This window comes from Perca fluviatilis, chromosome 5 (genome assembly GCF_010015445.1).
Source record: "Perca fluviatilis chromosome 5, GENO_Pfluv_1.0, whole genome shotgun sequence".
Classification (NCBI taxonomy): domain Eukaryota; kingdom Metazoa; phylum Chordata; class Actinopteri; order Perciformes; family Percidae; genus Perca; species Perca fluviatilis.
The window spans coordinates 1,888,017-1,916,003 of NC_053116.1; the positions used below are offsets into that span (position 1 = coordinate 1,888,017).

The window sequence follows — 27,987 nt, forward strand, 5'->3', positions numbered from 1 at the left end:
AACTAACAAAACTGGATTGGCTCGTGGATCTGTTACTTTTTCCGATCCCCGATCCAACTATTTTGTCAATATCGGGGGCGATATTCGATCTCAATATCGGATCGCTGCACCCTTGAACACGTTTAAGGACTTTAGGGTGCACAAAAACTCTCAAAACTTTCCAGCCATGTTCAAACAAGTAACTTTAAGGGCCCAATTTTAACGATCTAAGCGCACGGCGTGAAGCGTATGGTGCAGGTGTGTTTAGGGAGTGTCCAAATCTACTTTTGACAGCGGAAAAAAGTCTGTGCACCAGGCGCATGGTTCAAAAGGGTTGTACTTGGTGTCTTCATTAATTGTGTTTAGGTATGTTTTGGGCGTAACATGCAGTAAACCAATCAGAGGGTCATCTCCCATTCCCTTTAAAAGCCAGGCGTGTTTGGACCTTGGAGCATTGCTGTTATGATGGACCGTAATATTTTTATTTGTAATCTTCTGCATGTGTGGGTGCTGCTGCGCTTCCCTGTGTGTGTAACAAGCATAGTGTGCATAAGCCTAGGCACATTTCACTAATTTGCTGTTAAGATAACAATGAAATTCTGCGTTATTGACTTTAGACCAGTTTTTTTTGGTCAATAGCACGATCACTTCCCACTGCCTCAAGAAGCAATACGGCAAAAATGTGGGTGTACGTACACTTATAGTAAGGATCCTACGCACAGTTTTATAAATGAGACCCCTGGGGTTTATTAATACATTAACAACAAAAGACGCAAAACAGGAGGGAGGAGTACATTATGCTAGGCTAAGTGTGTGCTGACTCAGATATAATTAGAAAAGTCGATCTACAGGAGAATAAATAGTTGAAAGTAATACAGAATGCCTGAGAGGCTTACTTCAATATATTCCATTATGTTTTTATATTTTGATTGTAATCTGTGTTTCTCTTTACATAAAGATATTTGCAGCATAAATTGATTTAGAAAAAGGTAGAAATAGGTGCATACAAATTCACCAGAATGCAGGAAATGAAGTGTTTAATGCTTTAATGTTTAAATAAATAATTTTAATTCTTTTGGTTATTGGAATAAATAACACTTCAAAAAATCCTTTTTAGAAAAATCTCAACATAAATTTCACACTAAACTGAAAAAGGCTGTTACTGCAATTTTGTTAATTTTACTGGAAAAAAACACTTATTAGATGAGGAGCCTACAATCAAAATAATGAAGTTACTGTCTGTGTCTATGTCTGACCTGGACTGGCACATGTTCACGTTAAAAAGCGTGTGCGTGTGCACAAGCACTACGGTCACGCGCAAAGTGTTCCGGTTTTAGCTCCCGGAAATCTGGTCACCCTAGGATACAGGCACGGAGAACTGAAGGCTCTGTTACAACCATTAGCTCCGATTAGCGGTTAGCTCCGGTTAGCTCCGTTATAAAGATATGGAGCGGAGGAGACTGCCACAGACAGGGGTGACAACCAGACTCTGATAAATGATGTTGGGGGAGCTTTCACATACTTTGTCCCACTTTGTCAAAAAAATTAATTATAACTATCTTGTGGCCACGAGATAGTATCTTGAGGCCTCAAGATACTATCTCTTGTGGCCTCAAGATAACTATCTTGTGGCCACGAGATAATTCTTCATATTTTATAGCCTATATTTATACTTTTTACATGTATATATGTCACAAAGTGGAGCCAGGCAGCCAGAGTTTTCTTATGTTGTATATAGTGTGGTGTTTCGGGTGTTTTATTTTGTATATAGTGTGGTGTTTTGGTTTGCCTGGCACAGAACGGAAGACTCCTCCCAGTGCACCTGAGGCAGATCTCATCAGAAGCATAGGCGCCGATACCGTGGGTGCTCTGGAGCTCGAGCACCCACGGAAAATACTGAGCACCCACGTGTGCCAGACTGCCAGTAGGCTACATTCATTTAAAATTAAACTTTGCAGTTGGTGCTTAGTGGATTGATTCTTAATTTCCCACGAAGCTGATCGCGGTTACGTGTCAGTTAAACTTTTCATCTCCAATCCCATCTATATTTGTGAGAAGTGGCGCTGTCCTGAGTTGAAATCCTACTTTACGGCTTTATTACCGAGTTAATGGGCGTGTGTGTTCGTGTCAGCCACTGTCCATTTTCTAAGGTTCTGAAATGCAAACGATTTTTGACAAATTTGTTTTTTTAAAGGGCGTGCGCCTGTGCGCACCCACGGAGGAAAACATAAATCGGCGCCTATGATCAGGAGAGATGCTGGAGGAGCACGGAACGCGCTCCAACACACCGGGAGCGCATTTTGATAATGAATGGCTGAGACACAAGGAGGAAAGAGGAGCGGACGCTACAGGAGTGCAGGACGGAGCACAGATAGACGGGCAGGACAGCGGAGCCGGAGCCGGAGCCGGAGGACAGCTGTGGATGTTTGGCGGATCGGCGCGTTAGCGTTGTGGCCCGAACTGGAAAAGCAGAGTGGACGTTGCGTGCTGCTGGCCCTCTTCCCCCCTCCCTCAAACAGAAAAGGGTAAAGACTGTAGTCCCTTTCTCTATAGACTGAAACTGAAATCAGATTTTCTATTTTTGCCCAAATCGCACTCGCACAACGCCAACGCGCGTCAACGTTGTTGACGCTGTCATGCACGCGGCGCAAAACTTCACAAGGAGCTGGAGGCAGCTGGTCTGTGTGTGTTGTAAAAAATACATACGTTGTTTGGAGAAAAAAAATGTAATATGGATTTTATCTACCTGGGCGGTGCGTCCAAGTAGAACCTATGTATAGGAAACACTTTAATATATATATCTGATATCACATTTGGGCTTGGGAGTGGCATGGTGTCTCTATAGCACTAACCCTAATGAGTTTTAGACTTTGACCGCAATATTAATATACTCACAAACTCAAATCAAAACGATAACAACCTGTGAGCAATACGAGACTAGAGTGATTTGGTTAATTCCTGTTTAGCCCCCTGTAATGTGTGGAAGGCCTTAATTTGGACACAGTTTGTTCTATAATCACAAAATTTGGTACACACATTTCTCAGATTTACTTTTATCAGCTCCACCCAACTGGAAGTTGGCCATTTTTAATTGTATGCTCTCCAGTTATTGTTGTTTTGTAGTTTACCATCATATTATCTTCCTTTGTGGACTTTCATTTAATAATCTTTGACTGACATTTCATATTCACTGTTTGTATTTTCTGTGACTGAATGTAGTTTTAAATCTGTTGAGGTCTGTTCAGACTGAAAGTAAAGACTCTGATGATGATGTTTTCCAACAAAGTTAAATAGCAAACAGCTGATTTATTTATCTGACTTGTAGAATAACGTCAATGATTGAATTGTTTTAAATGTTTTGCAATATGGAACAATTAAATGCAAATAAATGAAATAAAACAAGGCCACATGCTGATTATTTGTGACTTGATTTGATGGATTTATTCTTCCTGTTGTATCTGTGTTTACACTCCTAATTAAAAGTTAAAGTTTCCATCCACTAAAAGTTCTGTTTTTGCAGCTGACAGACTCAGAATCAGAATCAGAATCACTTTATTCGCCAAATGCATCAGCAGACACACAGGAATTTGACATGGCAATCAGTAACACAGAGCTTAACAAACAGTATATGCACATAGCTGCAGGGACATGCTTAAAAACAATCAATAATAAATAGTCCAAAGATAAAATAATAACGTTGGGGGGGGGGGACCTGATCAGCTATTCAAAAAGGAAATAGCTCTAGGAAAAAAGATATTAAGGTGGCGTGAGGTCCTTGTCCTCATCGCCCTGTACCTTCTTCCTTAGGGAAGCAGCCTAAAAATATCACTTGCTGGATGGGACTGATCAGCAGCAATTTTTTTCTTCCTGACTCTGGCCTCATACAGGTCACTGATTGACAGCTGCCTCTGTCTATCACCATTTCCACTGTCTTTTGTTGGTTAAGCTCCAGATTGTTATCGTCACGCCATCCAACCAAATGAGACACTTCCTTCCTATAAGCAGACTCGTCATTGTCCTTAATAAGGCCGACCAAGGTGGTATCATCTGCAAATTTAATCAACTTGATGGAACTGCTGTTGGAAGTGCAATCATTGGTGTACAGCGAGTAGAGAAATGGTGACAGCACGCACCCTTGAGGTGCTCCAATGTTGGTATACCGGGGATCAGACATGCACTGGCCAAGCCGCACCTGCTGTTGTCTATTGCTAAAAAAATCCATTATCCAGCGACAGATAGAGGGTTCCACCCCCATCAGTGACAGCTTCCACTGTAACCGCTCAGGTAGGATGGTGTTAAAGGCGGCACTGAAATCCACAAACAGCATCCTTACATAGGAGCCAGGAGTGTCGAGGTGGTCCAAGGCATAATGCAGGCCTAAGTTAACTGCATCATCCACTGAGCGGTTTACCCTGTAAGCAAACTGCAGTGGATCAAGATGGAGAGCTGTAATGGGTTTGAGATACAACAAAACCAACCGCTCCAGACATTTCATTACCACTGATGTAAGGTCTGTAGTCATTCAGGCCCACGGCACTGTTCCTCTTCGGTACTGGAATAATGGTTGATGACTTAAAGCAAGCCGGAACCTTGCATAAGGCAATCGACTGATTAAAAATGTCTGTAAAAACAGGAGCAAGCTGACTGGCACAGTGCTTCAGGGTGGCAGGCGAGATCCCATCGGGGCCACCTGCTTTCCTTACATTCTGCCAGATAAATAGCCGGTGCACGTCCTTCTCCTCAATATCAAAGGGGGTTTGATTTTGAGGGGTAGTGTTCTCCCCGTCCCTGAATGGGACTCCATGATTACAAGATAGTGTGGGAATAACACCCAAATCCCACCTGGAAGGGGAAGGGGAGGAGGAAGGGCAAGGAGATCTCTCAAATCTGGTATAAAATACATTAAAATCATTGGCCAGTTTAGCAGATGGGGTGGCTTGTTGTATTTTATTTTTATAACCTGTCAAGTTCTTCAATGACCTCCACGCTGAAGAGGAGTCATCAGTGCCAAATTGTTCCTCCATCCTCACCTTGTAGGCAGCCTTAGCATTCCTAATGGCTTTATTTAACTTTTGTCTGGCAAGCCTGTATTCATCTCCATTCCCCTCCCTATAGGCCTACTCTTTGGTCTTCCTAAGCAGCCTGAGGGATTTTGTGAACCAGGGTTTGTTGTTATTATATTTCACCACAGTTTTGGTGGGAATACAGGTTTGCTCACAAAAGGAAATATATGAACACACAGTGTCTGTGTATGAGTCCATGGAGTCACAAGCGGCATGCATGGATTCCCAATCAGTGGCGTTTAGACAGTCTTGTAACATCCCAATTGCCTCCGTCGTCCATCTTTTAGATGTGTGCTGAACTGGTTTGGCTAGTTTTAATTTCTGTTTGTAGGTGGGGACCATCTGAATTAAACAGTGATCAAAATTCCCTAAGGGGGCACGGGGAAGTGAACGATATGCTGCTTTGTGAACAGAATAAAAATGATCCAGTATGTTTCCTCCACGAGTCGGACAGCTGATTAGTTGTTAATATTTGGGCAGATCGTATTTCAGATGACAAGCATTGAAGTCACCCATGACGAGAAGCACAGAGTTAGGGTGCTTATTCTCAATATTCATGATCAGCTCCGTTAGGACGTACTGCGCCTCCTGTGTATTAACTTCAGGTGGAATATACACACATGCCAATATAACAGAGGCAAACTCTCTAGGGGCATAGAAGGGCTTGCAGTCCATAGCAATGAACTCCAACAAAGGGCAGCAGTGTTTGTGTAATACAAACCGCCACCTAATGACTTCCCACTCAGTCTTTTGTCGCGGTCGGCTCTGATTATCTTAAATCCAGGTAAATCCACAGCCGAATCTGGGCTGTCCGCATTCAGCCAGGTCTCGGTGAAGACAAAAGCCGCATTCCTCCTAAAATCACTGTTATTCCGTAACAGCAAATTAAGCTCATCAATTTTGTTGCTGAGGGAGCGCACGTTAGAAAGGCAGACAGCAGGGAGAGAAACCCGATGTCCCCGCTTCCTCCACCTCCACCGTCTGGCTCGGCTGCGTCGCTTGACTCTTGCCGCTGACTTAATAATCTCGTCCGCAGAAACCAGGAATTCAGGGCTCAAGCTGGAAGGCATTGTTCCCCTAATGTTCATAAGCATATCCCGATTGTAGCTAAGCCGCATATTACAAAGATTATTATTATAAGTGTCTGCCGACATTACCTACAGAGATAGACCTTTTAGTTAAAGAGTAAGATCCTTTTAGTTTAACATGAAACAGCCCTGAAGTCACCATCACCAAACTCCACGAGACTCCATGTAAATAATCAGGACTTTTATCATCGTAAAACACACTTAATTCAAAGCAGACAGAAACAAAATAAAACTATCAAAAGCCATCTTGGTTCATCTTTCCACTGTTCCAACAATCACCACTCTGGTTTGGTTGAAATAAACCCTTAATTCACCCATTTACATGTGGAGATATGTTGGCTCTATACACGCTAAAAGTCCTGATTATTTACATGGAGTCTGGTGGAAATATGCTGACTCTATACACGCTAAAAGTCCTGATTATTTACATGGAGTCTGGTGGGTTTGGTGATGGTTCTATACACGCTAGTCTGTAGGATGAGATTTGTCTCTGCAGCTCCAAAATACTTCATTCAGAATGGTTTGACACAGATTTTGCCTTTAACAAATATGACCCCCCCCCTCCCCCCTGCGATTTGGATATTGCGCTATAGTCCATGTTGGGATTTTGATAAGGTTGGGGTTGATTGTGCAGCACTAGTACCTTCCTAAAAAAAACATTTCTGCAGCGCAGTTACGTCGCAGCTTGTTTCGTCTCACTTAATCCTGGACTTATTTCCACTGAAGTTCTCCATGTGAAGTGTAACGCCAACTTCACGGCCATTTAATGGAACATCAGTGTGGATTTTAACGGTGGAATGTAACTAAGTACATTAACTCCAGTACTGTAGTTAAGTCCAAATGTTGAGGTACTTGTACTTTACTTGAGTCTTTTCTTTTCATGCTACTTTCTACTTCTGCTCCACATTTCAGAGAGAAATAATTTACTTTTTACTCCACTACATTCATCTGTTACAGCTTTAGTTACTAGTTACTTTAGTTACTCCACTACATTCATCTGTTACAGTTTTTACAGAGTAACTTTACCTAAATTTAATAAAACGTTTCTGTGAAGTGTGTCTGTACTTTAATACCATAATTAAATTAAATATTTGTCGCATTTAGAGCTCTACTAACTAAACATACAATATACATTTTTCATCAATCTGGTGAACTTTGAGAGCAAAATTAAGAGGCTAGATCTATGTAGAATATGTGCTCTTGTAAACAATGTTGTGTTCTTGTAAGCGATTTAACCATAAACACATTTTTGTATAGTATACATTTGAGTCATCAGAAAAGGACAAGCTTTCTAAATTTGGACATTTATTTTTATAAAACTTATTTAGTATAGAGCATCCAATCTGTAAATTTAATATTAATTTTGTGAAACAAGGACCTTAAGCACTAATTCTTTGAAAAGTACACAACAGGTGTCAAAGGATGAAAATGTCATTCTGAAGGAAAGCATTTCATCATCACGTTATTAGACCATTCTGTGAGACAGCAAAGACAAGATGATCTGCAGCTTAAGTCAACAGCATCCCTTAAACCTAACAAACATCCATTAGACCTCAGTCTATTGGTCCAAAGTGCAGCAGATCAAATAAATTAACAGCAATGGAATTAAAATAGTTTCTACTGGATGATACCTTCATGGTGGACAATAAGATATATTATTTCCTAACTCTCCCTACCTCCCTTTTGACAAACTGATTTTGGATATTTAATGTTCCTGGGCTTTGAGAAGAAGAGCTCTAATGTCCTCTAGTCTCGACCCATTGATGGAGACCCTGCAGCCTGTTAAGGCGCATGGTGCATTTGGAGCACACTGTCAGTATTCATATATTTGATAAGAAGATTAACGTTATGTAATTTGTCATGTAAATTAGTTTAGGGCAACGAGGGAAAGCCAAACACTGTTCATCCCACACTGCAAAGACACAAACATTGGTGGAAAATCGGCATAGCTTCCCTTTAACATAAGCTAACGTCATGACAAGTTGGAGAGGAGACTGTCAGCTATCATTGTTAGCTAACACATAACTTACGTTAACTTAGCTAACATTAGCAAATGAACACGTTATCAATGATGACTTCTTCAGTAACTCTTATCTGTTTGCTGGCGTACATTCATAATGATAAAAGTGTGTCTTGACTAGTGGATAACTGCAGTGGATACTTTGTCGTTAGTTTTAACATTACTTAACAGAAACAATGTTGTCAGTGAGTCTCGGACATGGATGTATAATAAGGTCTAGGTCTCGGATCGAGCCGTGAACTTTACTGTGCATGTCTCCTAGCATGTCTGTGTGTGAGCGTGTGCGTGTACAGCGGGGTCGGGGTTTCTTCGTTGGTGTTTATTCGGGGTGGCGTAGGAAGCATTAGCACACAACACAAGAGAGATGTAAAAAAAAATTTGGATCATGTCATCTTCCTTTTCTTAAAGAGGTGATATTATGCTCATTTTCAGGTTCATAATTGTATTTAGAGGTTGTACCAGAATAGGTTTACATGGTTTCATTTTCAAAAAACATCATATTTTTGTTGTACTGCACATTGCTGCACTCCTGTTTTACTCTATTTCAACAGAGACTGTTGAGCTCTCTGTTTTAGCTACAGAGTGAAGCATCTTACCGCTATCCCATCTTTGTTTGGAGTCACACATGCGCAGTACCTAGGTAAGGACAACTAGCCACTTGAGGGGCCAAGATGGCGGCGATGTAGGTGGTTGTGTGTCTTTTCGCTCTGTCAGGTAACGCAGAGGATTTGAGCTTAACTAACCGATGAAACTTTAAAAAATACTAGAAGGCAACGCAGATAAGTGACACCTTATACATATAGAGCTAAGTCGGACCTGAATGGCCAAAAGGAAAAGCAAAAAGACTTTGAGACTGGAGAAAGCTGACGAAGCTGACGACGCTAACATTACTCCAAATATGCTACACATGGATGAAGCTAGCAACAGCCCTATTGAGATGCGGGATGTGGATGAAAATAGCGGACAAGAAAAGGATGGTGACTGGTTTGAGGCAAGTCCAGATGCACAAGTTGAATTCGAGGCCCTTGCAACTCCATTGCCAGATACTCTGTTAAAACCTCCAACAAAAAAGGTAAAACGTGACAACAGAGAGACTTTAGAGATTTTAGAACGCCACCCTTGTGTTGTGTATCTGCGGAACATGATGAGACTTTTCGGAGAATATATCTGCTATAGAAAAAACAACTGAGTCAACTTCGAAACAGATGGAAAAGCTAACTTCGCCGTTCCGCAGCTTACTTCGGATGTTAAACAACAGAAACACACGCTGGAAGTCATGAAAAAGAGAGATCAATTTATTGCAAGCAGAAAATAAAACTCTGAAGGCAAACATCGCTGACTGCCAGAGTTACAGCCGAAGATGGTCCCTGAAGATTCACGGCCGTGAAGGAGGAAGATGGAGAAAATATCAGAAGCAGAATCATCGAGATCTTGGGTAAAGTGGCTCCTAATGTCTGACAGCCTGAAGGATGGGGTCGACATGCCGTCCATGCATCGGGCAGCGACGACAAGGCGGCTCAAATAGATCAACCATCATCCTTTTGCAATGCGTGGTTTCGTGATGCTGTCTGGAAGGGGGCGAGAGGCTCAAAGTTTCTTCTGGACAACAACTTAAGGCTCACCAGCACTGTCCCCTGAAGAGAAAGCAACCAGAGGGAAGCTGCGTCGGGGGCCGGTGGCGAGAGAAGAAGGGAAGAAGGCTTCTTTTCGCGGCCTTTTTGTCTTCATAAACGGAAAGAAGATTGATTGTTCAGAGGTAGCATAAAATGTCTATGCAGACGTAGCTAAGTCTCATCTAATACTGCGAAGTCATTCAAGCTGTTTGATAGATACTTAGGTTACTAAAAAATAAACTTTATTGCAAGTATGCTACTAAATTTGCACCTTATCATCTCAGTGAAGGTAGCCCAATTCACTCCTTATTGACTTAGTTGATTATGGAGCAAAGCCGAATTTTTTCCTTGTGCTCCCTTTTTGTTATTGTTGCTTATCTTCAAGAGAATTTTGATGTAGTTGTCATAGAAGCTACATTCATGGGCACAACAAAAAGGATCTTTAACCCTATTTTCTGTTGGAACCTTGATATTTTCTTTTTTTTCTAAAATGCTATTTTTCTCTTCTCAAGCAAAAAAAACCAAAAAAAAACACAATCACTTGATTGTCCAACCTAAGATGTTATAATTTTGAATAGTTGGTTGTTGTTGTCTTACTATACAGATACATGGGTTTGACCCAAGACCTTTTTTCTTTTTGCTGTTCTACTATTGGCTACCCCATATTTTCTACTTTAAATTGTTTGATTTTGGTGGACATCTATCAAATCTCTGTTAGCATACTTAAATTTAAAATCCATGGTCCTTTTCTTGACTAGCTATATCTATAATAATCTTTAGGGTGAAAAGAAATTGTGATGGCTATAACATCACCTTCTCTGTCACTATCTGTTATGCCAAGTTAAATGGTTGTTAAGCTCCACCTCCTTTTTGGTGGATTTTTTTAGCACTTTTCAAGCTCTTTGGTGCTCAAGCGATTTACAGGTATTCCTTTTTTGTATGGATTTTATGTTTAATTCTCTAAATGTTATGTCTTTAAATGTCAGAGGTATCAGGGATATTACTAAGAGGAAAGCAATCTTTCTTTTATGCAAGAGAACTGAGGCTGATTTTATTTTACTTCAGGAAACACATTCTTGTGAATCAGATGCCAAATTCTGGAAGACTCAGTGGGGTAATTTAGCTCATTTTTGCCATGGTACTAATCATTCAGCAGGGGTTTTAATTTTATTACATAAATTTAAAGGGGATATTCTTGAAACGGTCTCTTCTCAAAATGGAAGATGGATTACATTGATAATTAAACAAGACAATGCTATCTTTATTGTTTGTAATATATATGGGTTTAATTCCCACGCTTCTAATAAGGTCTTATTTACTGAAATAACATCCACATTGAAAGATCTGAATATTAAGTACCAGGGTTCTTTTATAATTCTTTGTGGAGACTTTAATGAATGTCCTGATGATGAGTTGGATAGAGACCCTCCTAGGCTTAGTCAATCTTCACAGTGCAATAACCTTGTGTCATTTCTATGCTCCAACCTTTCCTTGACTGATGCATGGCGTTTCTTCAATCCCAGTACCAAAGACTTCACTTGGTGTAACAGAAGACTTACTTTAAAATCTAGAATTGATATTTTCTTGATTTCATCATCTATCCTTCAATTTGTGAAAGAAGTTAATCATCTTTATGCCCCATTAACTGACCATAAACAAATTACTTTGAAATTAAGTGCTACTCAGGAGACTTCAGGTTGTCGAGGGTATTGGAAATTCAACAACTCTCTTTTGAAGGATGATTCCTTTAACGACTCTATCAAAAAACTAGCAGAAGAACTCCTCAATGACGACCTAAACGACAACTACAGGATAAAATGGGAATTCTTTAAATACAAAGCCAGATGTGTTGCGGTTAAAAGAAGTAAGGAAATAAAAAAGGAAAAAAGTAAGGTAGAAGCTGAATTGATGCACAAACTTCACCTTTTACTGACAAAAATAAACATTAATTTGGAAGAAGAACTCGAAATAAGGAAAATCCAGCTACAGCTGGACCAAATGTATTTAGACTTGGCAAAAGGAGCATTCATTAGGTCAAGAGCCAAATGGCTTGAAGAAGGGGAGAAGAACACCAGTTACTTTTTTGCCCTTGAGAAGAGAAATTTTAAAAGAAAATCTTTATCTGCCCTTAATATTGACGGAGTTCCTTCTAAAGATCCAAAGCTAATTTCTAATTTTGTCACCAAATTTTATAGGAATTTATATGAATCACAATTTAATGCTAGTGATTGTGCAAATTTTTTGAATAATCTTCAAGCCTTCATCCCTTCGATTGATGAGGAATTTAAATCACTATGTGAATCTGACCTGTCAGTCAATGAAATTAAAGATGCACTTTTTTCAATGAAGAAGGGCAAATCTCCAGGAATCGACGGCCTATCTGTTGAATTTTATATACACTTTTGGGAATACCTTCATAACTCTCTATTATGTGTGTACAAAGAATGCGTCAGTCACGGGGCGATGACAGCTACAATGAAACAAGGCATCATATCTCTTATCCCCAAACCTGACAAAGACCCTCTTTTAATTGATAATTGGCGTCCTATCACTCTTTTAACAATAGATTATAAGATATTGGCTTTAGCTTACTCAAACAGACTGAAAAAAGGGCTAGACTCTATTATAGCTGAAACTCAAACAGGTTTCATGAAAAATCGACATATTAGTTGTAATATCAGACTCATATTAGATCTGTTGGATTATGCAGATGCAGTTAAGTCTGAGGCACTCATTTTGTTTCTCGACTTTTATAAGGCCTTTGATACAATTGAGCACAAATTTCTTTTACAGTCCCTTAATGTGTTTGGCTTTGGTAACAAGTTTGTAGACATTGTCAGTATGTTTTATAAAGATATCAATAGCTCGGTTATAATTAATCTCAATACCTCTAAAAGATTTCAAATTAATAGAGGGATCAGGCAGGGGTGCCCTATCTCGCCCTTCCTATTTATTTTGGTCACCGAATTATTGTCGCTTAAAATTACATCTGACAGAAATTTTGAAGGAATCTCAATATTTGGTAAAGAGTTAAAAATTTCCCAATTGGCAGACAACACTACAATTTTCCTAAAGAACAAGAACCAGTTGTATAACTCTATTCACTTGATAGATCAATTTTCCAAGGCTTCAGGTTTAAGATTGAATATGTCCAAATGTGAAATCTTATCCCTACATTGTTGTGATGATCGTGTTATTGGAAATATCCCAGTTAAGGATTCTGTTAAGTATCTGGGGATATTTATAACTAGAAATCTTATTGCTAGGCAACATCTAAATTTTTCAAGTAGAATAAAGAAAACAAAGAATATTTTTAACATCTGGCTTCAAAGGGATTTGTCTATTTTGGGTAGAGTTCTCTCTAAAGCAGAGGGTCTATCTCGTTTTGTGTATCCATCTTTATCTTTATTCGTAAATAACTCATCAATCACTGACGTAAATCGAATTTTTCTGGATTTTATTTGGAAAAATAAGTCACACAAGCTAAAGAAAAATGTACTTTCCTGTAGTAAAGCAGAAGGAGGTCTTGAAGTCCTAGATTTCAGTGACACTGTGAACACCTTTAAAATTAATTGGTTAATATTTTATCCCAAATTACAATTTTAATAAAATGTAACAATATTTTCACCACAAAAGACCTTCCTCTGGAACAATTGTAACATAGTCATTAGGAACAAATCCTTATTTTTTCCTAATTGGTTCCATAGAGATTTAAACCACATTCTTAATCTTTTCGATAATTCTGGTGATATGCTGTCCTATGAACAATTTATGAATGTACACAATTTTCCAATTCCTTTCAGAGAATTTAATTCCTTAACTCGTGCCATCCCAAATGGTTTAATTCTACTTATAAAAAATTACTTAACCTATGATGCACATGTTATATCACAGCCTTTACTATCATTGGATGGAATTGAAGTAACACACATAAAATGTAATAATAAGCATATTCGCCAAATTTTCCAGAGAAAGAATGCAGTTGTGCCAAGGGGCAAGTTTGTGTGGAGATCGAAAATTGTAAACATAAATTGGAGAAAGGCTTGGCTTCTACCGTATAAGTATTGTATTTCTAACAAAGCTAAGGAAGTACACCTCAAAATTTTACATAACATATACCCTACTAATCACCTTGTTGCTAGATTTACTGACATTGACTCCTCCTGTATATTTTGTAAACAGAATATTGAAACAATATCTCATCTTTTTTTTGATTGTGAAATATCCAAAAGATTTTGGACAGATTTGGAGTCTTACTTTTTTGAACCCACCAACTCTATCTACTCCTTTAATCTTAAAGATATTATCTGTTTCTACAATAATTCAGATAATGGTGCTCTTGAGTATCTTATCAATTTTGTTATTCTGTATGCAAAATTCTATATTCACAAGCAGAAATTTTCTAACTCTTCTCCTAACTTTGTACCTTTTCTCATAGAATTTAAATCTCTACTGAAGTCACTTAGAACGTTGGATAACAAAAAAGTATTAAAATTGTAGATACTGTAGAGCTTTTTTTCCCTGAAACCTCTGACTAAATTGATGTCTTCTTGTACATTTTATTATTTTTTTTGTTTTTGTTTATATTGTATACACATATATATTTTTTCTTATCTCCTTTGTGTTGCTTCGTTTGTTTCTATATACGTTTTTTTTATTTTTATTTTTTTTATAAGTTTGTGCACTTGTTGTTCACGTGCTATCATTGCTTACCTGATTTTTGTCATCTATATTTTGTGAATAATAAAAAAAAAAAAAAAAAGACAACTAGCCACTTAGATGCAGAGTAGGGCGGGCCCTGATAGCATGGTAGTGTGATCCAAAACAAACGGATCCGATCTAGCATCTATCTACCGGTAACCATGGCTTCAGCTCAGCCGTACATGTTCCAACCAGAGTCTGATCCCGAAACAGAACCCGAACCAGCTTCACAACCTAGACTGGAGCAAGATGTTTCAGAGTGGTAAGTTAATTAAGTATTTCAGTTTGAATTCTGCACCGTTTCTATCACAGTAACAACTTTATGTCCATTGACTGTCTGGAGGGTATCTAACGTTTTTTTTTTTTTTTATATTTAGGTGTACTTGTGGAAATTGCTCGACAATGTCCACTGAAGTTGAAAACATCTGTTGCCAAGAAATACAAATGGTAATTATAATATATTAGAACGTATACAACAGTCATGCAAAGTGGATATGATGTTGACTAACCTTCCTCTGTTGCAAAATACTACAAAATGTGTTGTCATGTTTACTTTTACCGTTGTGTAAAAATGTATCATTTCACATCACCTCCTGGATGTAATTATTTGTAATCAATTATATTATAGGGGCCAATCATTTCTATGATCTTTGACAACACCATTTGTTTTATACATACAAGGTTAACAAATAAATGTAGCTTCATCAATCAGTATCTGCATTTTGCGGTAATGTTGCCTCCTCAGGTAATATTTATTCTAAATGAGTTACTTATTTTTATTATTAGGTTGTTAGAATGCAACAGGTTCCTGTCCCACCTACCTGCATGGTTTATCATCCAGACTTGGAGCCAACCTGTTTGAACCACTACACCCTGCGGAACTTCTACACTATATACAGAGCAGATTATGGACCTTTGAGGTGTCGAACAGAAAAAGAGTATGTTTTTAAAACATGTAATTAACTGTCCCATAAAATTATTTTACCAATAAACCAAAGACCTAATGAAGAAATCACAATTACAATGTCTTTATTTTTATCAAATGTTGAAACGCTTATATAAATAGAACAATCTTAATATACATAATATGAAAAAAATACAGATATACACTATAAATAAGAGTGATGTTCACTATTGTCCAATCCTGTCCATACAGGCACCTTGCCTATCTTAGCTTTGTCAACTGGTGCTGGGGCTACTTGGGAAGGACTGTTAGGGTGGTAACCCCGTCGTGCGTTGTACGCCGGATACGCCTGCAGTTTCTTGATCCGGGTGCCTAGTATGTACGGTTCCGACTGTCCCTTGAGCAAAGCGGGACAGATGGCGGGCAACCACTTCCTCCTTTGAGGGTCTCTCATGTTCCGATGCCAGGTCCTTGGGGATGGGGATCAGTTTCAGCACCTCAACAAATGGAGTTGGGTCCTCAAACACCTCCTCGAAAACCAGCCTCATAAATTCTTCCACATATTCTGTGAATTAATGCATATAAATAATCACTTAAGTGCTTAAGAGCGTTCTTCTCAGACGCCACCTTATTTCTACATATTTGTTTTTTAGCCTTAACTATTTATTTGTTACGTTTACAATACTTGTACACACACACACATACACATATACACATATACATACACACACACACACACACACACACACACACACACACACATCTATGTGTCACTATTTGTAATTACAAGAGATGTTTTTCTAAAGTTAACACTACTTGTAAATATTCAATGTGTCACTATTGATGTTACGTTATTTGTTATATAGATAAAAGTAGTTTAAAACTTACTGTATGTAGGGTCTGTTTTTACTGGCCTCGCAGTCACCTCCCCCTTCCTGGACTTGGGAAACACAACCTTGAATACTGGTTGTCCTGCAGATGTTGTGGCTTGCTCGCGGTCTGCATTTTCATTGTAGTGCATGGCTGCAAGGTACAACCTACAAAAATACAATTGCAAACTGAAGTGACACAACAATTTTGATATTTTATATATATAAGCCATTAGGCAGTAGCTGTGGTGTATAATGTTACTGAATGTATTCATTGTATTACCTGCAAAGCATGCCCATGAAAGGGAAAACCACATTCTTGGGTGTGAAGCGAAGGATCAAACTGTGGAAAGCCTCCAGGGATGATTTTGGTATGGTGGCTCCGCTTCTCCACATCTCCCCCCCCCCCCCTTCCCCCCCTTTTTTTTTTTTTTTTTACACCCCCCCCCCCCCCAAATAAATTTTTTTCCCCCACCACAGTAAATACAGCAATAATATTTCATTATAAAGGGCATTTGAGGTGAAGTTGTTTTTTGTTATTAATATTATAAGCAAAAAAGGTTTTGCATTTTAAAATTCTTTTAGTCACATTTTGTTTACATACCTGGTTGAAACCATTTACTTGGATCCCTTGACACTCGATCAGGATGTTGGCACTTAGGGAAAAGAGGGTTTTCATGCAAGTGCACGTTCTGGATGTGGTTGACAATCGACATCCACTTGGCTACCTTCTCTGGCCCTGATGTTGACGATGTTGCACTCCAGTAGACATGGCTTTTGATGCTACGCAGCCACTTTTTCAACACCCCGCAGTCCTTGTTTTGCGCAACTTTTTCAAGTTTCTTTGACAAACCTTGCAGAAAGTACATATGCAATAAATTTATATTCAGGACATTCTTTGACGAATAACTAAACACAAAGTATGTCAATGAGCCACACTGACATAAACAAGGATGAAGACGTACCTTTCTCAAAGTGCCACACATCATAGAAGTGGGTGATGCTGCGCTCCCTCAGATACTTCTGGATCTGTGGATGACGGTCGGTGACAATGTAGTCCATCACCAAACCGTTTGAATCCAGTAGATCCAGGCAGCGTTTAAGGCCCTCCTTCTCCATGTGGTAACTACCACCTACTTCATTGCTCTGGCGGTGGGACAAAAATGCATAGATATAAATGTGAGACATTGAAAGCTATACAGAATCATCTTTCATCATATCGCAAGGCAAAAAAAATAAAAAAATAAATATGGGACCCACCTGAACAAGCTGAAGGTCAATAATGCGGTTACTGTCTAGGTGCATCAGTGTGTAGCTCCCATACTTTGCTGAGTGCCCTGAAGATTATATAACAAAGACGATGTCAAGGCTTTGCAATTCAAATTGAATGTTTAAGTACCATGCTTTTAAGAACAGACTTTTGTCTTACCTGGGGAGTCAGCTCGCATATCTCCACTGACTCCAATCTTTCCTCCATGCTGTAACTTTTGAAAAAGATGTTGCTGATCCGTCTTCCATTTGTGGATTATGGCTGGCTCCAGAAAACTCCTAGCATGCCTCCTGAAGGTGTCATACTGGAAAATCTGAAGATTCATGGCCTTGCATATCTGTGAAAACATGTAAAATTGGTACGTTTGTGAAAACAGTACAGTGATTGCCATTTCATATTAAATAGTTATAGCAATACCTTTTCCAGTTGGATAAAGGATGAACCGGTGAAATATGTTGCCGCTGACAGGTGTAGGTTGCCGACGGGGGTACTTCCTACAACAGGCTGACTCTGCCACTGTCTTGAATAGTTGCAGTGTGGGCAGAGCTGTGTGAATGACATATGTTCCCATTTTTCGGCGCTGAACGTCACACTGCCTCTTGCATACAGGACAGCTTTGAAAAAGCTCCCTTAGGCAACTTTCAAAAACAATGTACTTATCATCCTTATAAGTAGACACTGGCTCAGACCTTAAAAAAAACAGAAAGAATACATTCTTGCTTTAGCTTTCCTACCAAGTTTAACATTTCTGCTGATAAGTCATATTGAAATGTAATACAAATATCGAACTTACGACATGGCAGATTCGTCCGTTAGAACAGAGTCACCAGGGATATATGTTGAGTCTTGTGGCTCAGCTTGCAAATCTGTTGAGGTGTCTCCCTCTTCCTCCTCCTCCTCCTCCTCCAACTCAAGACGAGGTCTCTTGCGAGGTCTGAAATCTTGGGGTCTTATTGGTGTTGAAGACATCGGGGTGAATTCTGAGGAGCTTGAAGTGGTCTCAGTGTAAACACTAACACAGGGCACTATTGCCTGGGTGCCTAAGAAAAAAAAAAGGAAAAACTTAAATAATATTTTTCTTTACAATAACGAAATTAAATTCTCATGTTTATTATATATTGGGTTTTCAGCAGAGTAAGGCATTTACAGGTACTGCATGTGAACTAAAAATGCTAAAACATGTGATGCTTTTGTTATTTACCTTTGCTTCTCATGGAAGCCCTCAGCGTACCCATGGATAGCTGTGTGCCGACTGTTCTCATTTTTGGAGCACTGGACTGTATGCCCACTGACATATTTTGTGGTGGTTCGGTCTGGCATCCTATGTCATGGAATGTAGTGGAAAGGTGTGGGGTTTCGAGGGGCTGCTGTGATGTACTCTGTAATAAGACAGTAATCAGATGAAAAGAGTCAGTATCTGTAACGCTAACCTTCTTATCCCTTGTGAAATCAGGAGACAGCACAAGTAGCATATAAACAAATTAACACACCACATGACATCCTTTTGCTAGTCAAAGCCCCGGTTGTGTAAGTAGGGAGCAAATATACTGTTGGTTATGGACAACGGTCTCCACGTAACAAAAGCAACTTAAAAGCACGTGTCGTTTACCACTTTACAGAACGTTAGCCAACACTACCAAATTAGCTGAGCTTATACAGTGGTTTCGGTGCCCTTACCAATCAACCTGTAAAGTAGCATTAACGTTCTAAACATACCTTCACATGCACACTTGTACACTGTTCTACATATTTTGACTGAAAAGCGATAGCCGATTTTAATGCAGTGTTACGTAATTGTGTTCAAAAGCTTTGAACAAAACGGTTTGAACACAAAACGTTAGCGCTAGCTAGCTAGAAAGTTAGCTTCTGCTAACTTTGTAATGAGGCTACATTTCACTGCCACCGTAACAGCAGCTAGTATAAGTTACTAATAAATGCACATCCACACAACAGCAATATTTCACATCTTTAAATACACAACCCATCACCATATTTAAAAAAAATAATCTGTTAAAAATGAGCTAAACAATTTCACACCAGATATAACATTAGCTACAGCTTTAGCTGTAGTTTAGCTACAACCTGCCCACTTCAACTGCCCACTTGAACACTTGGTAAAGGTTTATAAATTATAGCTAGCGTACTTACAGGTTGTGGTTCTGAATCTCCATGATGACCAGACAGAGTCGGAACTGCACTGTCTTTCAGAATTAAACGGTTTGAAAATCCTGAATTGAACTGTTGCAGGTTCAGGAAGCAGTCCTCCGTAAAATGAGCAGAACACAACATAAGGTTGGGGTTGTAGTCCTGGGGAATAGTGCCAAAAACAAATTTTAACCACTGACTCTTAAATTCATCGTCTTTTGGAAGACGAAAAAGAGGAAATTTCCCCGTGCACTGACGAATACAGCGTCTCCTGGACATGACCGAGACTCTCAACTCTCGAGCCGCTCTGGGTCTAACAAACTTGAATTAGTGGTGGTGGTGGGGGGAGGGGAGCTTAGCAGCTAGGCGAGCTTTATAACTTCTGTTACGAGCTGACGTCAGCTCGTCACGGAAGAAAAGGCTTCACTACAATAGAGCTGTTGGGAGCAGTTTGTGAACAGTGTTTTCTGCTGGAAATGGAAACTACCTTTGGGGTGGACTTTGGGCTTTTTCACTTTTTAAACCTATTACACGCCCAACAAACATATACAACACAGTTAAGGAAAGGGAAAAAGCCAAAAAGCATAATATCACCTCTTTAAGTACACCTAGGTCGTTGTGACCCAGACAATAACTACTAACGTACATGCTAGTAATACAGATGGTTTACTTCAAATGACTTTACTTTATTTCATCCTGGAGGGTACTCAGCATGTCCTGGTGTACAACACCGGCCATATCAATCGATTATATTTCTTTACTTTATTAGCTTTACCATGGCCTAATTAGTGGCAGAGGAGACACTATACGTGTCAAAAGACCTTAATCATTTTGGTGTCGCTGATCATATTACCTTGGAACATAGTAATGCACAAGTGAGTTTTTATAGTTTTATACAGATCATAATCTGTCCATCTCAGCTTTGCTTAAAACGAGAAAACTCCTCCGCTCCCTGACAGGAAACACCTTGCTAGGCTAACTTCGCTATGCTACCTCCCTCACATCTCCTTTGTTTAAACCAAGGGGGTAAGCCTGCCTCCACAGAGCGTAGCTCCTATGGCGCCATTTTGATGCTAACAAGCGATCACCCCCCGTTAGCATCCCATTGACTGCCATTCATTTTGACGTCACTTTGACAGCAAACAACTTTACATCTGAAGCTTTTAAAGACTCTATTTGTCCATTGTTTATTACTAAAGAAACACCACAATGTATAAAAGGCTCCATTACCTTGTACCTCACGTTATGGCTCTGTAGCAGACGTTTTTGTAAAAATAGGCTAACGATTGTGGCTTGATAGTGTTTTTTGCCCCCAACGTCGCCTTCCAGGCAGCTAACCCTAACCTTAACCCTAAACATAACCATTGCCGCGCTGCCTGGAATGCAACGTTGGGGGCAAAAAACACCAAACACCACGATTGTGTCATAACCAAGCGACTTGCTGTCGCATAGCAGAGGAATTACCGTATAGTACAGGAGAAGCTCGCAGGCAGTTTTGACTTACATTAGCTGTTTAGTTTTAATTACTAATGTTAACTAGTATTTTAGTTAGCAATAATTAGCCTGTGCCTATGTTATCTCCTTACATATACCTACGCCAGGGGTGTCAAACTCAATTTCTCCAAGGGCCACGCTGGAAAAAGAGAATCGCACCAAGGGCCAGACATGTATAGTTTATTGACATGCTTTTATTTCATCGAAAAACTAAAATATTTTTGACTCAATTATTGCATGTATCATACAGTCTTCTCACTCACAGTTTGGTCCACATAAAGCCCTGAAGAAGTGAGCAAAAAAGTTCCAAAGCCATTCTAGAATTTAGGAAATCGAGCAAAACAATGATTACATTTTCTAAGTAGGCTACCAGCCAGCTGACTCACAACAACCTCTTTCACAGCCTGAATATGCATACTCTCTGCTTCTGTGGGAATTTCTGAGTCTCAAAGTCAGCAAATTTGCCAAATTCTGCTTTGAGTGTCGCGTAATTGCAAGTTGAAAAACAGTTTCCCATGTTTTTGGTTTGGCGCACAACTAGGCGGGCCAAAATTTATTGTGAACCTAAATTGCGGGCTGGATCAGAATGTGCGAGGGGCCGGATTTGGCCCGCGGGCCTTGAGTTTGACACACGTGACCTACACTCTCCGTCTCTGTAAGATTGGGAATGATTGAAATTTTTCTTGGCACAGCTACCAGAAGACTTACAACTTTCAGACAGGTTGCTCACGTCACATCTACGTCTTCAAGCTCAGTTGGAGGCTCTCCGTGGAAAACAATGGGTTGGTCCATTTATTTTACTGTCTATTGTTTAAACTAAAGCTAGCTTTTCAACCTGCACTTCCTTTCAACCTAACTTCCTCCACGTCTCCCTGACACAGAGAGAAAAGTCTCCTCTCCGAGACTGCTGGGCCTAAATGGTGCTTAAACATGATATACAGAATTAAAACATGAACCCAATGTGTACTGAATAAACTCCCATATTGATACATGATTAATAGTGAATCTTGCTAAACATACGTTACTTAGAAAGAAGTGAATATATGTGTGGGTCCTATAAAATATCGGGTTGGTTACATTTGTCTGATTTTTTGATTATAATTGATTATATGACATACATTAGAAGCAAAAACAATATCTAATAAAATATTTAAAATAAGAGTGTACTTTTTCCTACCACACAATATAATGTCTTCTATCTAGATGTTGATACATAGATTTTTGTTTGATACTTAAGAAGTTTTGCTTGGACTTAAAGGCACAAACATTATTCCATGTCACCAGTCTCGGGATCAGAAGAGTCTCCAGTCTTTCTTTCTTTATTTTGGATAGCCCCTTGAGATGTACCATCTCATTTTCAAGGGGGTCCTTTCCAGTCTGGTCTTTAGTCTCTGGTTGTAAAAGTGGATGTGAGTTCCTGGCTGGTTCTGGTCCTGCACAGTCCTCTCCATCAGCTTCTGTTTCCATCGGCCCAACACATTTATGTGTTTTGACATCAGAACGCCGGGAAAATCTTTTGTTACAAACACTGCAGCTGAATCTTTTCTCTCCTGTGTGGACTACTATGTGTGACTGTAATCTTCCTCTCTGTGTAAAAGATATCTTACAAACTGACAGCTGAAACATTTTTCTTCTGTGTGGATTGTAATGTGTTTCTGTAAACTTTCTTTCTGTGTAAAAGATTTATTACAAACTGAGCAGCTAAAAGATTTTTCTTCTGTATGGATTGTCATGTGTTTTTTAAAATTTCCAGCTTGTTTAAAAGATGTCTTACAGACTGAGCAGCTGAAAGGTTTTTCACCTGTGTGAGTTCTCATGTGTATGTTCAGATGTGACTTGAAGCCAAATCTTCTCCCACACTCAGAGCAGCTGAATGGTTTCCTTCGTCTTAAATTATATTTCAGAGAGTTTAAAGCTGACTGAGGTTCTCTGGTCTTCTCCGTTTGACTCTGATGAAGCTGTGACGACTGAAGGTTGACGCATTTATGTCTTCTGACCTGTTGACGCCAGATAAATCTCTTGTTACAAACACTGCAGCTGTATTTTCTCTCTCCTGGGTGGATTCTCATGTGATCATACAGATCCCCCCTGGTGCCATAACTTCTCCCACACTCAGAGCAGCTGAATGTTTTCTTATGTCTTAAATCATGTTTCAGAGAGTTTAAAGCTGAATGAGGTTCTCTGGTCTCCTTCCAATCAGCACTGTCATCAGTCTCAGGATCAGAAGAGTCTCCAGTCTGGTCTTCAGTCTCTGGTTGTAAAAGTGGATGTGAGTTCCTGGCTGGTTCTGGTCCTCCACAGTCCTCTCCATCAGCTTCTGTTTCCATGTGTTGAGTTTGTCTCTGATGAAGCTGTGAGGACTGAGCTTTCTCTTCATCATCTTCACTCTTCACAGGGACAGGAGTGAATGGGAACATGGTGATATCAGCCTCCTCCAGCCCTTGAAGCTGCTCTCCCTCCTGACTGCCACACAGTTTCTCCTTTTCCTTTTTAATGTTTGGGGGGGGCTCTGGCTCCTGCTGGTCCACACTGGAGCTACACTCCTGCTGCTCAGGGGTAACCTCCATTTTAACCATCAACAGCTGCTGAACATCTGCAGGAAACAGGAAACACATTGAGGAAAACTGGGATTTCATGCTAACTAGGGGTGTGACAGTGTGTGTGTTCTAGGGCTGATAAATCGCTTCAGCATCGACATTGTAATGTGCATATGTGCAAAAGCAACATCTCAGGACGTGCATTGTTAAGTCAGGCAAATTAGCTCAAACACGTCATGCAACAAAAAAAAATCTGCGTCATAGAAAAGGAAAGTGGAAACACATGAAACAGAATGAAGTACAGACAACTGTTTAGTCAGTACTTTTAGCTAACTATTTTAACTGTTTAGACATTACTTTTAGCTAACTATTTCAACTGCTTACATAGTACTTTTAGCTATTTCAACTGTTTAGTCAGTACTTTTAGCTAACTACTTCAACTGTTTAGTCAGTACTTTTAGCTAACTATTTCAAATGTTTAGTCAGGTATAGAGAGTGTATTAGAGTAAATACGGTAATGGTATGCGCCACTCTCGCCTTGAGCTTATCTGTAGCAGAACTGAACTATGAAGTAAACGACACTCAACTTGGCTCCGTGTCTGTGTTATTATTCCTCCACAAATACTACAAGAAACTCTAGCCTAAACATCTGAGTCAGATTAACTTCAGGCACCACAAGGTAGAACAGCAATACAGAGTTAACTGTAGGGCTGTAGCCAGTCAACCGCTCCCAAATACACCACATCATGTGTCACACAGACTTCAGAGACAGTGTGGACAAAGTCCCCATCCAACCACATTTTTTGAACACTTTACTCGAGAAGTGTTATTATTAGAGTTTGTTATGGGAAGTGAGCATCTCCGTGTGTAGAAAAGTACCTGCTGCTGCTGCTGACAAAGTGATGCACATGCTTTTCCATGGGTAGTTAAGCTACAGTAGTCCGTGTTTTATGTTCACTGCAAAGACAAACTAAATCACCTGATTAATGCAACGTAATCACTACATCTCCCGGCCATTTTTCACCGCAGAAAGCTGCTACCAGCCAGGCTAAAGCTAATATAGTTAGCCTAAAGAAACAAGGCGTCTGTCCCAACTAACGTTACGGTTCAGAGCCGCGACGCTGGAAACGTAACATTAATCTACAACAGAAGTCTGTGTCTGATACAGTGTTGGGGAAGTTACTTTTATAAAGTAGTGTTTGCTCGTTAATCGTTACTTCTTAAAAAAGTAATCCGTTACTTTACTTAGTTACCCCCTATGGAAAGTAACTATTGACTTTACTCGTTACTTTTGTAGGCTTCTCTGGCAGAGACTGAAGTTAATTATACAAAAACTATCTCTGACCATAAAGCCAATCTATGGTTTATCAGTGAAGTGTCTGTACTCCACTGCAGACTGGCTTCTCTACTCAGAGTGACGGCTGATTCATTATGAACGAGTCCAGCGCGGGTTGAATGCACATCAGCAGGTCATTCGCATTACACGGTGTTAGTGTATGTAATGTCTGTATCGACTTGTACTGGTCGTGCAGCCACGATGCTCCATACATTGTCGTAGACACATGCAGCCTCTTTTCTGGAAATCCTTGCGTGTACTGTGCAACCGAAACAAGTCCACAGCGGTTCCACTGCGTGTATGTATGAGGCCATCTCTACTCAGCTTTGTGTCTGCCCAGCTCAGAGCGCTGTCCAGCAAAAAGCCACGAAGCTTAAAGGGGTGATAGAATGATTATATAGGGTATTTTACACTGTACCTTAAGGTCTCCTAATAGGGTATGTAACATTGGTTGGGCTGAAAATTGCCCAAATGCTATTTTATTAGGCCCTTAACTACCCTGTGAATATGGCTCTATTTGGAACAAGAGCTTTTCTTCCAAATATGACTCATGACTATTTAGAATGAGCTGCGCGCTGATTGGTTTGAGCGAACCACATAGAAACACATGGGAGACTCGACAGCAGGTCTCATATTTCAGACACTTGAAAGTTATACATTGTTTGTCGGGCTATTTTTTTATGAAATTCACTTCTGAGACTTTTTTCAACTATCAACTATATAAAGCTCAAATATGGGCCGTTTTACGAAAATTGATGGCTAATTGCAAATTTGGTAAGACTGTGTGTCGGAGTTCAGCGGCCGGTGCTGCTGCCTCGCCGCCCGGCCTGCCTTCCTTCACAGACCCCGGCCTGCTTTGAGGTAGATGGAGCTCCTGGCAGCCCACAGCACTCCATACCCGTGCAAAGTCACTGTTTTTTGTGTTAATGGACTAAGTGGTGGAATGTAACTAAGTACATTTACTCAAGTACTGTAGTTTAGTCCAAATGTTTAGTAGTTGAGAATGATTTATTATTTCCAAATAGAGCCATTTAAGTCATCTTGTAAAAATATGTCTTTTTTCATATCGCAGGAAAAAAAAAAAATAAATAATATATATATATATATATATATATATATATATATATATATATATATATATATATTATTTTTTTTTTTTTCCACTATGGTGCAGGCCTATTACATCTCCTGATGTCTTTCTTTTGTTATTATTCAACATCAGTGGTGGAATGTAACTAAGTACATTTACTCCAGTACTGTACTTTAGTCCAAATGTTGAGGTAATTGTACCAATATAACTGCCTACAAGTCCAGCTGAAATGATTAGACCATTAAACACACAACTGTTTGGATCCTTTACACTTTCTACAATGGGAGGATTGTTTTTTACTTTTAATACTACATTTTCCTGATGATACTTTGAAGAATATATTTTGTAGAATATTAGTAAAAGGCCTTAAGCCATGCTGACCTTGTTCTCTCTGTTTCATAAGGCCTGTGAGAGAAAAAATGTGTAGGGTGCGCTGGAACAGAATGCACCCAGTAAAAGAATAACACAGTAGCAAACAATCTCTGGACAGAGAAGTGGAGAAGAAACAAAAGTGTAGTCATGAAAACAGGGCGCCTGGACCAGGTGCACTGATAGCGGCGGCATGTATCATTGCGAGAAGGGGGAACCGGGAGAGGATAAGAGAGAAGGGCAAAGACAGGTTGGGATCAGATTCAGAATAGAATTGTTGGTGTCGGGGCGAGAGAGAATTGTCGTGAAGGAAATCTGATCCTTGTGCATAAGTTGTTATTTCCTTGCAATATCATTTACTAAAGTTTGTTACAGAGTAACTGAATGAATCCTGTGTATTGATTTCAACAAAAGATTTCAAAAAATGAACAAAAGAGCATTCATTTAAATCAACTCAATACATACTTACATACATACTTGTTTTAGTTAATAGTTGTGTAAAGGTAAGTAACCCAAAGAGCAGATACAGACAAGACACACACACACACACACACACACACACACACAGACAGACAGACAGACAGACAGACCGACACACACACACACACACACACATGCAGAGACACACACACACGCAGAGACACACACGCACACACAGACACACACACACACTTGATCTTATTCATTAAATGATTACCATCATTGTAGTAAGTGCAAGTTAAGTTCATTTATACAACACACACAAATATATTTGTCAACAATAACTGATATGTGACAAGGCACAGAATATATACATGACAACAGATTAAAAAATTAATGGGCCACTAAAGGCGAGTGAATAAAACCGTGTCTTTAGTCTTGTAAACTATACCACCCCTGCTTTATTACTGTTATTAACGAGCTAAAGCTAGCTTGCCATGCTAGTCAGCTGGATATCGAGTAAACAGCAGCACCAGAAGAGCTACTGGAGGGATGGTACGTTCCTCCCTTCAGAACGGAACAGAAGTAGGATGGTGTAGTGACCTTACCCAGCTGTTGAACTCCCTTCCTCCTCATCATGGACTCCAACATGTTTCCGTTTTAGGTGCTGAAACATCATGAATTATCTTGCAATTAACACGTTTTTGATTTATTTAGTGTGAAATGCTCCTACACCTTGGATGACTTAGGTCGTACTGATTTCTCTGCCTCCGCCGAGTGTTTCAGAACAACATTACGGGTCTCTCCGGTCTCTCTCCGTATTTCCTCTACCCCCGCTCTGCTCTTTTTTCTTTTCTTTCTGCGCTGCTCCGCTCTGCGCTCAACTCAAAAAAATGTTTATCTCCGCGACTGAGTAGCGTAATAGTTGCGCTACACAATGAATCGATAATGAAATTCGTTGCCAACTTTTTAATAATCAAATTTGATCGATTTTATCAATTCGTTGTTGCAGCCCTACTTTGAATGTGAAAAAATTATATTAAAGGATCAATTTAAGAATATTTTAACATGTTTGTCTTAAGGACAAAT

At 39.6% G+C, this 27,987-nt stretch overlaps 1 protein-coding gene and 1 long non-coding RNA gene across 2 annotated transcripts; one reads left to right on the top strand and one right to left on the bottom strand.

The window, feature by feature from the left end:
* The first annotated feature begins 14,547 nt into the window (after positions 1–14,547).
* On the top strand, positions 14,548–15,362 carry LOC120559429. Its single transcript, XR_005639270.1, has 3 exons — positions 14,548–14,726; positions 14,842–14,911; positions 15,251–15,362. It is a non-coding gene; the product is annotated as an uncharacterized LOC120559429 (long non-coding RNA).
* A 1,456-nt stretch (positions 15,363–16,818) lies between these two features.
* On the bottom strand, positions 16,819–18,307 carry LOC120559416. Its single transcript, XM_039801116.1, has 6 exons — positions 18,301–18,307; positions 17,925–18,053; positions 17,667–17,844; positions 17,498–17,574; positions 17,203–17,383; positions 16,819–17,090 (listed from the first exon to the last, which is right to left on the bottom strand). Exons 3-6 carry the CDS (start codon positions 17,830–17,832, stop codon positions 16,834–16,836), a joined length of 681 nt encoding a protein of 226 aa, XP_039657050.1. The 5' UTR covers positions 17,833–17,844; positions 17,925–18,053; positions 18,301–18,307; the 3' UTR covers positions 16,819–16,833.
* Positions 18,308–27,987: the final 9,680 nt, after the last annotated feature.